We start from the raw sequence: 15,624 nt of genomic DNA on the forward strand, positions 1-15,624 counted from the left end.
GGATTCAAAGCAGAGTGAGACTTCTCTAGGTGGTTGGAACGGTCCAAGGTCCTGAGAAACGAAATTTGTGTGATAGAGTAGTGCTAGCATCAATTGGTCGAGGTGGCTATCGGGGTATGAGGCGGGGGGGACGCCCAGCACACTCGCTCGTCACCCGCGCTATCCCCCCCCCCCCCCACCCGATTGCCATCCCGTCCTGTCGCGTACTATTGACCGTCATCGCATATAAATCGTCATTGACCGAAGCCTTAAAAGGTTGATTGTAGAAACAGTCAACCTTTAACAGTGCTCTCTCCGTCACTCGCTTCATACAATCGTAGTTCCAATTTCATTTGAATATTAAGCAACCAAAGTCCATGTTTTGCAGACATATTCTAGAAACTAATATCTGTGTCTGTGGTGTTTTAGATTTTCTAAAAATATGTAGTTTTAAAATTACAGGGGCTCAAAGATTTGTATGTAAATTTTTAAGACCGCGTAACTTTGAAACCGAATATTTTAACAGAAATCTGGAAAACCATAGACATAGATATTAGTTTCTAGAATATGTCTGCAAAATTTCATGGACTTTGGTTGCTTAATATTCAAATGAAATTGGTACTACGATTGTATGAAGCGAGTGACGGAGAGACCCCTCTTAAAAGGTTGACTGTAGAAACAGTCAACCTTTAAAGAAATCGTAAATAGCACCTTTTAATAGCAAGATTTAAGAAAAAGACAACACTATCAATAAAAGAATACTGTTATGCTTTAGTTGTTTCCTGGCGTTTCTGTAATGCGTACGTATATTAAAAAACAATTGCCTACCTACTGAGGTAGTGGAATTTTTTATTGTGTCGACCTCAGTGTGAGGTTCCTTGAGTGTAAGTGTTCAAGATGTGTGTAATTATTTATTATCAAAAGATAGATAGGTATAGATAGGCATGGTCCTACCGCCTATGATAAGCGAGAAACGAGTTGAACTAAAAACTAGAAACGAGTTGGCGAGCAACAAGAGGTGTGTAATAAGTAAATGTGTAAATGTGAATAATTGGCTGTCAAACATTAATAACTAGCTGAGGCCCGCGACTTCGTTCCTTTGGATAAAGGTATTTAAAAATCTCGTGAGAACTCATTGATTTTCCGGGATAAAAGTAGCAATCCAGGGTATACCCTGGATTGCTAATGAATGGAGATAGATTATAATCTATCTCCATTCCAAATTTCAGCCAAATCCGTCCAGTAGTTTTTTAAAAATATTAAGTAGGATTAATCTCTGCGCAAGGTGCGTGAGTATTTTGAGCGCCAAAAGAGCGTCGCTGAGCGAGTTTTTCTTCCACAGCTCTTGTCGCTGCGACAAAGTAGTGGACAGAGAGAGTTTTCCTGTTTTGTGTGAAATAAAGACTTTATACCTATCCATCTACATATATTATTTATGTATCTATTTTAATATTATACATTAATGTATACTATATACTTGCACCAACTTCCTCTAATATCTATTTTGCACCATTTTGGTTGCCTGAGAGATCGCTAGGTAGCGATAAGGCCGCCAAATTGAACCTACCCATATTTTGTTTTGCTTTGTATGTGTTGTTCTGTATTCATTTTGTGGTGTACAATAAAGGTATATTCATTCATTCATCTTGTTTTACAGACGCTGGTTTCATCGGCAGCCGACAAGATGTGCGAGTACCAGGCTATAGCGGACTGTTACGAGGGGCAGCGTGTTTTTATGACAGGAGGAACAGGATTCCTTGGAAAGGTGAGCCAATAGCCAAAATCATCATCGTCATCGTCATCAAACTGGCATGCTATCCCTCCCTGGCCTCTCTGGCGCTGTGGTAAGCGCTGTGGTCTTATTAGTGGGAGGTCCCGGGTTCGATTCCCGGCTGGGGTTTGGAATTTTATGATTGCTAAATGTCTTGTCTGGTCTGGTGGCAGGCTTCGGCCTTAACTAGTTACCACCCTACCGGCAAAGCCGTGCTGCCAAGCGATTTAACGTTCCGAAACCAAAAGGAGTACCTATGGGTGTAACAAATATTGCCATACCCCTTCCAAGTTATCCCGCTTCCATCTTAGACTGCATCATCACTTACCACCAGGTGAGATTGCAGTCAAGAGCTAATTTGTATCTGAATAAAATAAAATAAGTGTCACTTTTCAGGGTTACTCGTATGTGCGTTTTAGCAACTAAATATCACTTGCTTTAACGGTGAAGAAAAACATCGTGATGTAAACTGCATGCCTGAGAGTTCACACCAGAGCCATAGGTGGTATGCACAGGGCCACTGCGATGGACTATGGCCGAAACTTCCGTCATTCTGAAAGGAGGCCTGTGTTCAGAACGGAGCCGATGACGGCTTGATCAGGATATGAACCTGGAGACGTCCCGGAAAATCAAAAAAATTTTTGTGTTATAATAACAGGTACTCCTGGAAAAGTTGCTATACAGCTGTCCCGGGATAGAGAAGATGTATCTCTTAGTGCGGGAAAAGCAAGGAGCCACGCCTCAGCAGAGGCTGCAGAAAATATTGGAACAGCCTGTAAGTTTTTATTTAAAAAGGTACTAGATGACGCCTGCGTAGATTTAGGTTTTTAAGAGGGGTCTCTCCGTCACTCGCTCCATACAAACGTAGTTCGTCTCTCATTGGAAAACTAACCAATCATACTCAATGGAATTTTGTAGAAACGTTCCGGGAACTAATATCTATGCCTGTGGTTTTCCAGATTTCCGTTAAAATATTCGGTTTCAAAGTTACGCGGTCTTAAAAATTCACATACAAATCTTTGAGCCCCTGTAATTTTAAAACTACATATTTTTAGAAACATCTAAAACACCACAGGCACAGATATTAGTTTCTAGAATATATCTGCATTTCATGGACTTTGGTTGCTTAATATTCAAATGAAGTTGGGACTTCGATTGTAAGGAGTAAGGGACGGAGAGAGCCCTGTTAAAAATCCCTCGGAAATTATTTGCTTTTTCGCGATAAAAAGTTGCGTATGTCAATTTAATAAGCAGTTAAACGAATGGGGCTGTACGAATCCCGTGGGAACTTTTTAATTTGATAAAAAGTACCTTATGCCCATCCCCAGGATGAAAGCTAACTCTGTGCTAATTTTATCCGAATGAAAAATGTTATTTTCATAACTTTTTTAATAATTATACAAAAGTTAGTTTTAAATCTATCGGCATTTCCTTCATCATTCATGCAACCTTGAAGTTTTTACTCATTCCAAAATCACGCAACGCGTCTAAAAATGTTTTCACTTCCAAAAAAAAAAAACACGCGGTTTAAGTTTTTTGTGATAGGACCTTGTATGTTTATGTTAATTTTATTTGCAAAAAGCAAGTTACTGAACTAAAACAACCGTAAAGTTTTAAACTAAAGTGCGTGGCGAGCCACGTACAATTCCGGTTTCCACAGTTTTCCGTCATGATGTACTATATGTATGTATATCTAATTATAATATATAAAAAGCTGACTGACCGTCTGACTGATCTATCAACGCAGAGCTGGACGGATCGGCAAGCAGATAGCTATTATGACGTAGACATCCGCTAAGAAAGGATTATTGAAAGTTACCTACCCTAGGGGTAAAATTGGGGGTTGAAATTTATGTAGTCCACGCGGACGAAGCCGCGGGTATAAGCTTGTATACTTATGAATTGCGATCGAATTATGAATAACATTAATTTCAGTTATTCTCAAGATTAAAAGAAGAAAAACCTCAGGCCTTGGACAAAATAGTACCAATAGTGGGCGACATTTCTGAGCCTCAACTTGGACTGAAGGCAGATGATGAGGAGCTTTTGGTTGAGAAGGTTAGTTCCAATTAACGACTACTATGACACAATAGTACCAATAGTGGGCGATATCTATGAGCCGAAGTTAGTTCCGATCAATAACCTCTATGTGTACTAAGCCTTTAACAAAATAGTATCAGTAGTGGGTCATAGGAAGTTTTGGCTGAAAAGGTTAATTTCCATCAACGACCTCAATGTAAACTGTGGCAAAATAGTATCAATAGTGGGCGACATTTGTGAGCCTCAGCTAGGACTGAAGGCAGACGATGAGGAGCTCTTGGCTGATAAGATTAGTACCACTGAATGAGCTTTGTCTGTAAGCTTTTGACATAACAGTGTAGCAGCATATAACTAATAATAATAATATATATATTTTTTAAATCGGTTCATTCGTTTAGGAGCTACGATGCCACAGATATACACGTCAAACTTATAACACCCCTCTTTTTGGGTCGGGGGTTAAGAAACACAACGCCTCCATTTTTGAAAGTCGGTTAAAAAAGTAGCCTATGTTACTTCCTGGTTAATCCTCTACTTGTCTGTGAAAGTCCTGTCAAAATACGTTCAGCCGTTCCGAAGATTAGCCCGTTCATACAGACAGACAAAATTTTTAAAAACGTGTGATTTAGTTATGGTATCGTTCAAATAACCATATGAGCTTAAGAGTTTAGTTATTTCGAAGTTACAGACAGACACTCCAATTTTATTCCTTATAGATCTGAGAGAAGAGTTTACGCAAAACACTAACTGCATTGATTGAATAATAATAATTGTTTAATTGTTAATTAGTACATACATTGTTGATGTTACATTGTAAGTTGTAACTTAGTATGCATAATTGTATAGATACGTGATAAAAAAGGTCTTTTTATTCTCTAGAAACAGTAGGTATTTTTTACATTGAGTAATTAGACGTTATTTATGACTCCGCGTAGATTGTGAATATGTAATGTAAGTACAAGTAAGCACGCATTTTCAATGCATACCGCAAAAAAAATTCAAAAGAAAAATAAAACCGACTTCAATAACCACAACTACTACTAACTACTTTTAACCCCCGACCCAAAAAGAGGGGTGTTATAAATTCGACGTGTGTATCTGTCTGTGGCATCGTAGCTCCTAAACGAATGGACCGATTTTAATTTAGTTTTTTTTTGTTTGAAATTTGGCTTGATCGACAGTGTTCTTAGTCGAAGAAAATCAGTTCAGCTTTTTGAAAGTTATCAGCTCTTTTCTAGTTTTCTTATAGAGGTTTTTGTGTCTAGGGTTTTTTTAAATTTTGAGTTATCTACCTATGTACACCGACATGAGTTCACAGAATACATCTACTTACCAAGTTTCAACAGTATAGTTAAAAAAGTGGCTGTGACATACGGACGGACAGACAGACAGACAGACATGACGAATCCATAAGGGTTCCGTTTTTTGCCATTTGGCTACGGAACTCTAAAAAACTGCCATACCCTTTTAACGTTAGCCCGCTATCTTAGGCTCCACCATCACTTAGTTAACAAAAGTTAACTTGTATCTTCTGGATATAAAAAGACTGGGCTTTTTAAGACCCCATATTATGACCAATCCTGTGTTAAGAGGGGTCTCTCCGTCACTCGCTTCATACAAACGTAGTTCCAATTTCATTTGAATATTAAGCAACCAAAGTCCATGAAGTTTTGCAGACATATTCTAGAAACAAATATCTATGTCTACACGCTAGTCAAGCGCGCTTCATCTTAGGCTGCATCATCACTTGCTAGCAGGTCTAAATTAGCTAATATTTTTATTGTGATGTCTTCAGGTTTCTATCGTATACCACGTGGCCGCAACCGTGAAGTTCAACGAGCCGTTCGAGCAGGCCATGAACGTGAACGTCGCGGGCACGGGCCGTGTCCTCAACCTGAGCAAACGTATGAAAAATATTAAGGTCAGTCATTTTTTAATGTAAAACTTCTTTAGTTAAAAAAAATCTAAACTAAAAAAACTAAACGTCGAGGCTTCGACGTCACTGGCAGGCGTCAAATGTTCCTACATTTGACGCAGTGTAGGCTATAAAACGACTATTTTTCTTTGATTTAACAGGGCTCTCTCCGTCACTTACTCCATACAATCGTAGTTCCAATTTCATTTGAATATTAAGCAACCAAAGGCCATGAAATTTTGCAGACACATTCTAGAAACTAATATCTGTGCCTGTGGTGTTTTAGACTTTTCTAAAAATATGTAGTTTTAAAATTACAGGGGCTCAAAGATTTGTATGTGAATTTTTAAGACCGCGTAACTTTGAAACCGAATATTTTAACCGAAATCTGGAAAACCAGAGGCATAGATACTAGTTTCTAGAATATGTCTGCAACATTTCATGGACTTTGGTTGCTTAATATTCAAATGAAATTGGAACTACGTTTGTATGAAGCGTGTGACGGAGAGACCCCTCTTAACTTATAATACTAAGAGGGGAAAGGGGAGTATTAGTCATGATTAGCAAGGCTAATATTCTTTAAAAAAAATTGACATATATATCGATTCAGGATCAAAACCAAGAGTTTCTTTTTTCTAGTTTAAATCTAGACTAGCTTCTCCTTTCAGCAAAGGTTGCCTGGTAGAGGTTGCTCTAAGCAGTAAGGCCACCTTTGCACACAATTGTTTTTTCTGTTTTCTTCCTTCTGTGTTATTCGTCTACATGTTTGTGTGTGCAATTTCTATCTATCTATCTATCTATCTAGATTTCAAGGACGAGTCAGCGACATTCTATTTTTTTTTAATAAACTTCTTTGTAACACAAACAAAATAATATACTCATAAACAATTTCAATTTTTCTTATCTTATCGTTTTCGACATGGCATCGTACCGGAACGATAGGTTCAAGGCTGGTAACTAGCCACGGTCATCGTAACTCCCACTAGATCAGACTTTAATTGACCTTGCCGGTAATCGAATCAGGGACCTCCCACTTTTACTAGTTTTTCGCGTTTTTTAGGGTTCCGTACCCCAAAAGGAAAAAAGGAACCCTTATAGGATCACTTTGTTGTCTGTCTGTCTGTCAAGAAACCTATCGGGTACTTCCCATAGTACCGTTGACCTAGAATCATGAAATTTGGTAAGTAGGCTTACCTACCAAATCCCTTTCCCTTATAGCACAAGTAGAGACTTGTGCTTTAAGATAAATCTTATAAATATAAATAAAAATCTTATAAATATATATATAAAGTAAAGGTAAAAATCTGAAAACCGTGGTTTAGTGCTTACATGACAAGTTTTTATTTTATTTTTTTGGGATGATGGGTTTGTGCGAGTTTGACTCGCACTTTGTGATGTCTTATCAGTACTATCACCTGCCTTCGTTGTTCTAGTGTTCTACTTACAAGTTATACAATTTTTGCAGGCCTTTCTTTATGTGTCCACCGCATATTCAAACACAGACCGAAAAGTTATTGAAGAAATTATTTACCCCGCACCAGCTTCATTGAATGAAGTGAAGAAATTGCTTGAAATCGGCATAAATGACAATCAAGTTAAAGAATTAATAAGTAAGTACCTGTATTTTTAGGGTTCCGTAACCCAAAAGGAAAAACAGAACCCTTCTAGGATCACTTTGTTATCCGTCTGTCTGTCTGTCCGTCCGACGTCCGTCGTGTCTGTCAAGAAAATCTATAGGGTACTTCCCGTTGACCTACAGTCACGAAATTTGGTAGGTAGGCGGGCCTTATAGCACAAGTAAACGAATAAATGTGAAAATAGAGAATTTGTGGTTACATCACTAAAATAAAATAAAATGTGTTTCAATTTTCAAAGTAAGATAACAACTAATAATAAGTAAGTAATAAAGTAAGATTCAAAATAAGGTAAGATACAAGCTTTACTCTTAATTGGAAGGGAAAGGGGAGTATTAGTCTTTAATATTTTTTTTTTAAAAACCGGTCAAGTGCGCGAGTTGAACTCGCACATCAAGGATTCCGTACCACATCATACAAGGTATACCTAACACTTTTATGTGCACTGCAAGTTAATAACGGACTGCGCCATCTGTACGTGATTTAGTAAATTATTTTTTTCATGAGTACATTTTTCTTGTGTAATATAACCACAAATTCTCAGTTTTCCTACTTTTCCTTTACTTGTGCTATAAGATCTATCTACCTGCCAAATTTCATGATTGTAGGTCAATGGGAAGTACCCCATTAGGTTTTCTAGACAGACCCGACAGACGGACAGACAGACAGACAACAAAGACCTCAAAAGGAAAAACGAAACTACTGAATACTAAAGTACTGAGGTACTGAATCCTAAAAAAAAAGAAAATTACTTAATAAAACTGATGCTACGAGCTACGACCGTAAAATACCTACAACTTTAGTTTCCTCGTTCCAGATGGTAAACCTAACACGTACGCGTTCACAAAAGCCTTAGCCGAAAATCTAGTTGCTGATAACCACGGCCACATACCAGCCGTTATCATACGACCTTCCATAGGTAAGGACAAAATATTTTGATACCCGTCATATTCTCTCGCATTGAATGCTAATTAAATGTTTTTTTTTTATTTAATATAACATTAGTATACAACTTCAATACACTTTCAATTTAATCAATTTCAATATTTCAATTACATTATAACTTCCTCATGAATTGTTTTTATATTAGTTAGTAAATTAGTAAAACCGCATGCAGATCCCTAAGTTATTTAAGCTAATGTTACATTATTTAGGGCTAGCTTTCAATGGCTATTACTTTATAATAATTTATTGACAATATTTCTGAAGTTTGAGTAAACATAAACACAGTGCACAACTTTTGACGTGACAACGTCTTATAATTCGATAGAGCCGGCTGCACGCACGAAAAAAACACTTAAAAAACATGACTCATGCGGCGTTACCTCGCTCTGAGGCGTTCCATGTAAGGCTTGAAGTACAAGCGAGAGCGCGGAACGAGCGACAAAGAAGCACAATCGGCCTTTGTTGTCACGTTCAACTATCGTCAGTAAACCGACTTTACAGACAACCAATTTTTTTTTGTTTGCGAGTTTTGCATCAAAACCCTTTAACCTTGATCGTGGTGTATGAATAGCCGTTTTTGTTCTTATTGGTGGCCAAAGTTTCTGAACAAAGTCACTGTAAAAAGATCTCACAAAAGAAAACAAGTCTGTTATATAAGTATTTTAAGTTTTAGTCTCATATTTTTGTAGTAAAGAAGCATACGTTATTTTGCGGAAGTCCATTATATACAATAAACCAAAAGCTTAATTTGCTATAATCCGCCAAACCAAAGAAATCTGTATGGTGCAACATGCAGCATGTAACATGCACTGCCCGCCCTCCCACTGATAAACATGCATATACCACAACGCAGCACCACATAAATCCCAACACCGCTCGACGCACGTTTCGCCCCGACACCGGAGCATCCTCAGGAGATGTAGACCTTACAATGCCTAATTGCAAAGAATTAGTTTAAGTCTTTGCAATTAGGCAATATATATCCTTGTAATTGAATATCCTTGTATCTCATATTTTTGTTTTAATGTGCTTTTCAGTAACATCTAGTAAAAAAGAACCGATGCCTGGCTGGATCGACAATTGGTTTGGAGCATCGGCGCTTATCACGACAATTATGAAAGGTCTAAACAGAGTTCTTCTAGCAGAACGGGATAATTGCTTAGACCTTATCCCTGTAGATTATGTATCAAACCTAATTATTGTAGCAGCTGCGAGATGTAAATGGTAATTTTTTTATATTTCTGTGCTTTCATTACCGAGGGTTGTGATTTGTGACACCTTTTTTGACATTTCAATAGCGGGATTCAGACTTCTTAGTGAGATTGAAGATACCTGCTGCGCCATCTATTAACATCGTTGTAAATTACTATGCGCGAATTATGAGCTTTGTTGTTCTTGTGTTTAAAATCTTTAACCACTCTTAACGTCAAGTAATAAAGTGTGTATTTCATTGGTGTACATTTGGTTTTAGTCGAAGTTAGGGGGCGCTTTTCAGTGCAAACGAGTTTTGCCGATGCGACTTATAAAAGTGGTTGTAATGTACGCGGGTTCCAAAAGCGCCCTGGTCTGACTCTCCTCAGAAAAAACTTAGCACTCACTCAAGTTTTAAGGGTGATTAAGGGCAAGGGTGAAGGTACTGCATCCGATCCGAATCTGTGAAAATATGTTCCGAATTAATCATAGAACTATTTCTATGGTACCTTACGTACTAGTTCCAACTTCGAGTTTTGTCCGTCATCCGTGACAATATCTCAGATGTGCCGGATTCAAATCGGACATATTATATGACGCCGATATGTCAAAAAAGTCCACTGAATAGATTTGGATCAGAGTTCGGATTAGTGCGTTTTAAGCAATATCCGAGTGTTTTATATCCGTATTTTCACCATCGATGATTCTCACGGGCTCGGATCGGATGAGTGCGTAACCGCTCTAACAAGTAAACTTTTTTCAGTGCCAAGGAAGTCGATGTATATAATAGCAGTACGAGTGGAGAAAATCCCCTGACACTCGGTCGCTTTGCTGACACAACTCTAGCTTACAGTTATACACACAAATTTTGTAAGTACCCAAATTTAACATTTACAATTATTAGCGTAAATTAAAAATTTATAACACCCCCGACAAGTAAAAGTTACAGTAACTAGAAAAGAGCTGATAACTTTCAAACGGCTGAATCGATTTTTTTGCATTATAGCTAAGAACACTCTCGATCACGCCACCTTTCAAACAAAAAAAAAATATTAAAAACGGTTCATTAGTTTAGGAGCTACGATGCCACAGACAGATACACAGATACACACCTCAAACTTATAACACCCCTCTTTTTAGGTCGGGGGTTAATAACAACAATATCTTTATTTTGTCGGACAACAAAGGCCCAAAATATTATGTTAATAAACATCTTAAATATCGAAACTGTGAACGTCCGACTCCTAATCGGAAATCGATTCCCGGGCACGCACCTCTAACTGTTCAGTTATGTGCGTTTTAAGCAATTAAATACCACTTGCTTTAACGGTGAAGGAAAACATCGTGAGGAAACCTGCATGCCTGAAAGTTCTCCATGTTCTCAAAAGGTGTGTGAAGTCTGCCAATCCGCATTGGGCCAGCGTGGCAGACTAACCTTAACCCTTCTCACTCTGAGAAGAGACCCGTGCTCAGTAGTGAGCCGGCAATGGGTTGATCATATCAAACATCTTAACCTAAGTTAGTAACGAGGTCGCCATTCTAGTGCCTTGGGACCCCAATAACTATAATAGTATGTTTATTTTACAGATGATGTACCATTGCCAATGGTGTTCTACACGCGTTTCAAGTGGGTAGTGATGATGATAACGCTGCTTTTACAAACCCTGCCAGCGTACATTGCAGATATAGTTTTATTAATTAGAGGGAAGAAGGCTAGGTGAGTTACCAGTCAATTTTATGAAAATTGGCTAAGTGCGAGTCGGATCTGGAAGAATTAGAAAGGGTTCCGTATCCTATCCTCCGTATCGTCGAAGAAATAACACTTTATAATTTAAAAAAAAATATTAATTTTTACCCGGCTGCGGCAAAGCCAAAAGGAAGGGTTATGATTTTAGCAGTCTATGTATGTATGTATGTATGTATGTGGGTATGTATGTTTGTATCCAGATTCCACCGTAGCGCCTAAACTACTGGGCTGATTTTGATGAATGAGGTGTCAATCGATTTGTCGTAAAAGTCCGGGTGACATAGGCTACACTTTATACGAAAAAAATTGACCTAACGAATGTTACATGAAAAAAAGTGGGGGTCTTCAAATATTTTGTTTGCTATTGTATCGAGTGGGATGTCAAATGAAAGACGAAAAAATTCTGAGTTCATAAATGTAAATGTACTACAACATTAAAATATACAGAAAAACAATTGTACTATAATATTTAAGCGTTTATTAAAACGACAGCAGTCGGGTTTTAGTTTTCAACTTTATCTTGTTAGTATTTGTTGTTAATATATATAATATATATAGATTATTAGTTATAGAAATATGTACACATTCTGTGAAAATTTCAACTCTACTTGACGGTTCACGAGATACGGCCCGCTGACATACAGACGGATGGATTGACGGATGAATGGTTCCGTTGGCACCCTGCGGGTACGAATCCCTAAAAGTGGCCATCTGCAAATCAGATTCACGCACCGAGGATTCCCACAAACTCGGAATTTTTCTTCAAAATCTGCGTGGAAAAGTTATATATAAAAATGCAACAATAACTAAATATGAAAAAATACATTTTTGCTCTAAAATTTCAGAACGCTTCCAAAAAAAATTTTTTCAAAATTTTCTTGTACTCTCTATGGATACGGAATCCTAATAATTGTAGACTAAATAATTTCCTTTCATTTCAGATATGTCAAAATGCAATCAAAGATATTGCGTATACGTGACACACTGGAATACTTTACATCGAACACCTGGTCCATATCCGCAGTGAAAACTAGAGAACTCTCCAAATCTCTGTCACCATCAGATAGACATCTGTTCCCATGTGATCCTGCCGAGATCGACTGGGAAACCTACATCCCTACATACTGTCAAGGAATAAGGCAGTTTTTGTGTAAATCTAAGGAACAAATTAGTTAGTTAGTTAGTTAGTAGTTTATTAAATCATAGAGATTAAACAATATGAGTGCATCTCAAATCTCAATAGGCTGCTTAAAGTTGCGTTTAAAGCTATAGATATTTTACGTAGCAGACACGTAACTGCACAGACATACAAATATTATTACATACGTTGTCTATGAATACGGATATGACATTTATTTATTTACTAGCTGTGCCCGCGACTTCGTTCGCGTGGAATAGTGACTTTTCGGGCAGCGTGATTCTTTAAATTGACATAACTTTTTTATTTATGAACCGATTGACATGAAATAAACACTAAATGTTAAATGAAGCTTACTACAATATATTAGTGAAAACCGTATCTAAATTGAATAAGCCGTTTCTGATATTAGCGTGCACAAACACACAGACAAACAGACAAAAAAAATTTAATTACAATTTCGGGTTCGGCATCGATATAATAACAACTGCTACTTTTTTTTTATATATTTCCATTGTACAGACACCACTTTTCTACAATTTTATTATATGTATAGATTAGCTATATTATGCACTCTGTGGGCGTTAGAGTTTCATTCACACATTCAATGCGTATGGATAATTGGATATCACTTTCCGTGAAAATTCACATGTGAAATCACTTTCTGTGAAAAATCATGTGTGAAATCATTTTGCGTGCAAAATAATTTCATGAAATGAAAATAATTTAAAGTAGCATTAATACCCACTTCTAATTTAAGTACACCGTTGCGAAGAACCCCCTGCCATAAGACCAAAACAAGCATAGCACCCAATCCTAACGGATACGTGTCCTAGATTTGTTTTTTTTTTTTTGAGAAATCGAATCCTGTTATTTTTAATTTCGCGCTAACCATGATATGAATACTTATATTTTTATTTTAAGATTAGGTATGTTATAATTGTTGAAGAAACATTTTAAATACAAACCATTAACTTAATTTTGTAAATATAATTTTAAGTAGATATAAGAAGACTTAAGTGTAACCAGAACGCTAGCAAAAACTTAGCGTCAATCCAAAACCTTAATAAATCAATTACTTTATTTCATAGTTTAATGATTTAGTATTTTTCAAACCCGCAATGTATAGCTTGCAAAACTCGAATCAATGCCCCACCTATGACGTGGCATTGACTCGCCTACTTACACGAAATTCGTTGACCTCTAGCGCCAGTCAGATGTTTTATTTGCAATATTATATTGTGAACTTTTAAAAACTACAGGGCTACTTATTTATTTTTTTCGCGTTTGTTTTTGTGTTATCTTATCAGTAAGTAATCATTAGTATGTACTAAAACCTGTCTTAGTTTTTGCTGGCTTTCTGGTGACACCCTGTATAAAAGGCAGTGCCTTCCAAACCAGTGGTAGATTATTGACATAGCATAAGTTGTCGTAACATGAAATAAAGATATTTGATTTTAAATTTAATTTTTATTTTTCTCCTGATAATATTTAGAGATGGACCATTCCACAGGTAGCATATGAAAAATCACGTGGAAAGCTTCGATAGTGTAACACTGCTATTTTACTTAAAGACCTGTGAAAAATCATTTTGTCCCGCTTTATTTTTTAAATTACTTGGTCACTGATCCGAGAGTGTGCGAGCAAGACCACTCGCGTCGCTGCTTACTGGAAAGAAGCAAACATCTAAGTAGTTAAATTAATGGAGCAAATTCACTTTCCGTGAAAAAACCTGTGAAATATCAGAGCTATTGATCTTGACCATAAAGCAGTTGTTAGTCAAATTAATGTACCAAACGAGTATGCTTAAGTGTAAAAATTGAAAAGTCCGTGAAAAATCATCTGTGCAATCACTGTGCAGAAAAAATATTAATTTCACTAAACAAAAAATATTTAAAACCATCAATTATAGTCATCTCCACTTATAATATCTTGGCTGATATAAATATACATTTAAGCTCGTTTAGACCGGCTTCTTTGTCAATTCATCCGTTGTTATATCATGCAAACGAGCCTCATTTCCCTGCCTCATAGCCTCGCTTAACTACGTTTAAAGCCTTATTTATGTAATCCTATTTTGTCATAATATGATGAGAATATAATCCTCTAAGCACATTGATGGGCTGAGGAAATAGCATCTTTTCTCGATTGTATAGAAAGTAAAATGGAACTTTATCTGCACTACCTTATTTTCACTTGTAGGCGCTGTTTACGACGCGTTATATACTGACAATAATTAGTGTAAATTAAAAATTTATAACACCCTCGACAAGTGAAGGTTACAGTAACTAGAAAAGAGCTGATAACTTTCAAACGGCTGAACCGATTTTCTTGGATTATAGCTAAGAACACTCTCGATCAAGCCACCTTTCAAACAAAAAAAAACTAAATTAATATCGGTTCATTCGTTTAGGAGCTACGATGCCACAGACACACGTCAAACTTATAACACCCGTCTTTTTGGGTCGGGGGTTAAAAAATCTAACAAAAGCTATACAAATCACAGCTGGGCACACAAGGGTCTGATATGATCATAGAAAGCCGAACATATCACTCACATCCCTAGTTGTACTTATGTGCACAATAATTATTCATGAACAATATTTTTAGTTTATTCCATCGAAGCAATTTGGATCAAACAGGATTTACTCAGCGATGCGTGCGAAGCCTAAATGGGTAAAAACATTGGACAAAACTCGAAAAATATGTTGTAAAAATTTACCTAAGCCTGTATTGTATACTTATCTATTAAAAACTCCTTACCTTATGTTGATCTGATCCCTGGATTTGTTAAAGCCTTAAAGCCGAATAAGTACTTATACAAAAGAATAAGTTTCATAAAATAACTAGGAAAGAGTATTCAGCAACCCCCTGTATCTATAATGTAAACGTCATGAGTAGAAGCTAACATAATGAAAACTCCCGACAGAAAAACCTCTATAAGAAAACTAGAAAGGAGCTGATAACTTTCAACGGCTGAACTGCTTTTCTTCGATTATACGAGTAGCTAAGAACACTCTCGAGCAAGCCACCTTTCAAACAAAAAAACTAAATTAAAATCGGTTCATTCGTTTAGGAGCAACGATGCCAGAGACAGATACACACGTGGAACTTATAACAACCCTCTTTTTGGGTCAGGGGTTAAAAATGCTAACAAATAATAAAGATATCGTAAGTATAATATAGTGTACAGAGTTTCCAATTCAATTCACAACGGATCTCGACGCCCTGCATAGTTTAAATTGTAATTAGTTTTCTTGCAAT

General features: G+C 36.9%; 2 protein-coding genes across 4 annotated transcripts in view; one reads left to right on the forward strand and one right to left on the reverse strand.

Annotated features, from left to right (window-relative positions):
- Positions 1–770: 770 nt before the first annotated feature.
- LOC123869317 (putative fatty acyl-CoA reductase CG5065) lies at positions 771–12,560 on the forward strand. Of its 2 annotated transcripts, none has more exons than XM_045912185.1 (11): positions 771–863; positions 1,637–1,744; positions 2,409–2,525; positions 3,686–3,808; positions 5,586–5,711; positions 7,171–7,315; positions 8,157–8,258; positions 9,322–9,508; positions 10,239–10,345; positions 11,063–11,192; positions 12,164–12,560. In XM_045912185.1, exons 2-11 carry the CDS (start codon positions 1,664–1,666, stop codon positions 12,396–12,398), a joined length of 1,353 nt encoding a protein of 450 aa, XP_045768141.1. In that variant the 5' UTR covers positions 771–863; positions 1,637–1,663; the 3' UTR covers positions 12,399–12,560. The 2 variants fall into 2 exon arrangements, with proteins under 2 accessions (XP_045768141.1, XP_045768140.1); XM_045912184.1 differs by lacking the exon at positions 771–863 and adding an exon at positions 890–997.
- The window catches only part of LOC123869316 (integrin alpha-PS4-like), a 39,223-nt gene continuing 29,582 nt past the window's right edge, over positions 5,984–15,624 (reverse strand). The window contains exon 22 of one of the 2 annotated variants that reach the window (XR_006796862.1): positions 5,984–5,997. The gene's annotated coding sequence lies outside the window, so the exon portion shown is untranslated. Of the gene's footprint in view, positions 5,998–6,172; positions 6,226–15,624 lie in introns of those variants that run through there. The other variant, XR_006796861.1, reaches the window with a different exon arrangement.

This window comes from Maniola jurtina, chromosome 11 (assembly GCF_905333055.1).
Source record: "Maniola jurtina chromosome 11, ilManJurt1.1, whole genome shotgun sequence".
NCBI classification, from domain to species: Eukaryota; Metazoa; Arthropoda; class Insecta; order Lepidoptera; family Nymphalidae; genus Maniola; species Maniola jurtina.

Excerpts from the sequence above, each read along its gene's own strand:
- LOC123869317 (XM_045912185.1), top strand. The coding sequence starts at position 1,664 with ATGTGCGAGTACCAGGCTATAGCGGACTGTTACGAGGGGCAGCGTGTT. Across the intron at positions 1,745-2,408 it reads GAACAGGATTCCTTGGAAAG|GTACTCCTGGAAAAGTTGCT; the intron begins GTGAGCCAATAG and ends TTATAATAACAG. Across the intron at positions 10,346-11,062 it reads CAGTTATACACACAAATTTT|ATGATGTACCATTGCCAATG; the intron begins GTAAGTACCCAA and ends TTTATTTTACAG.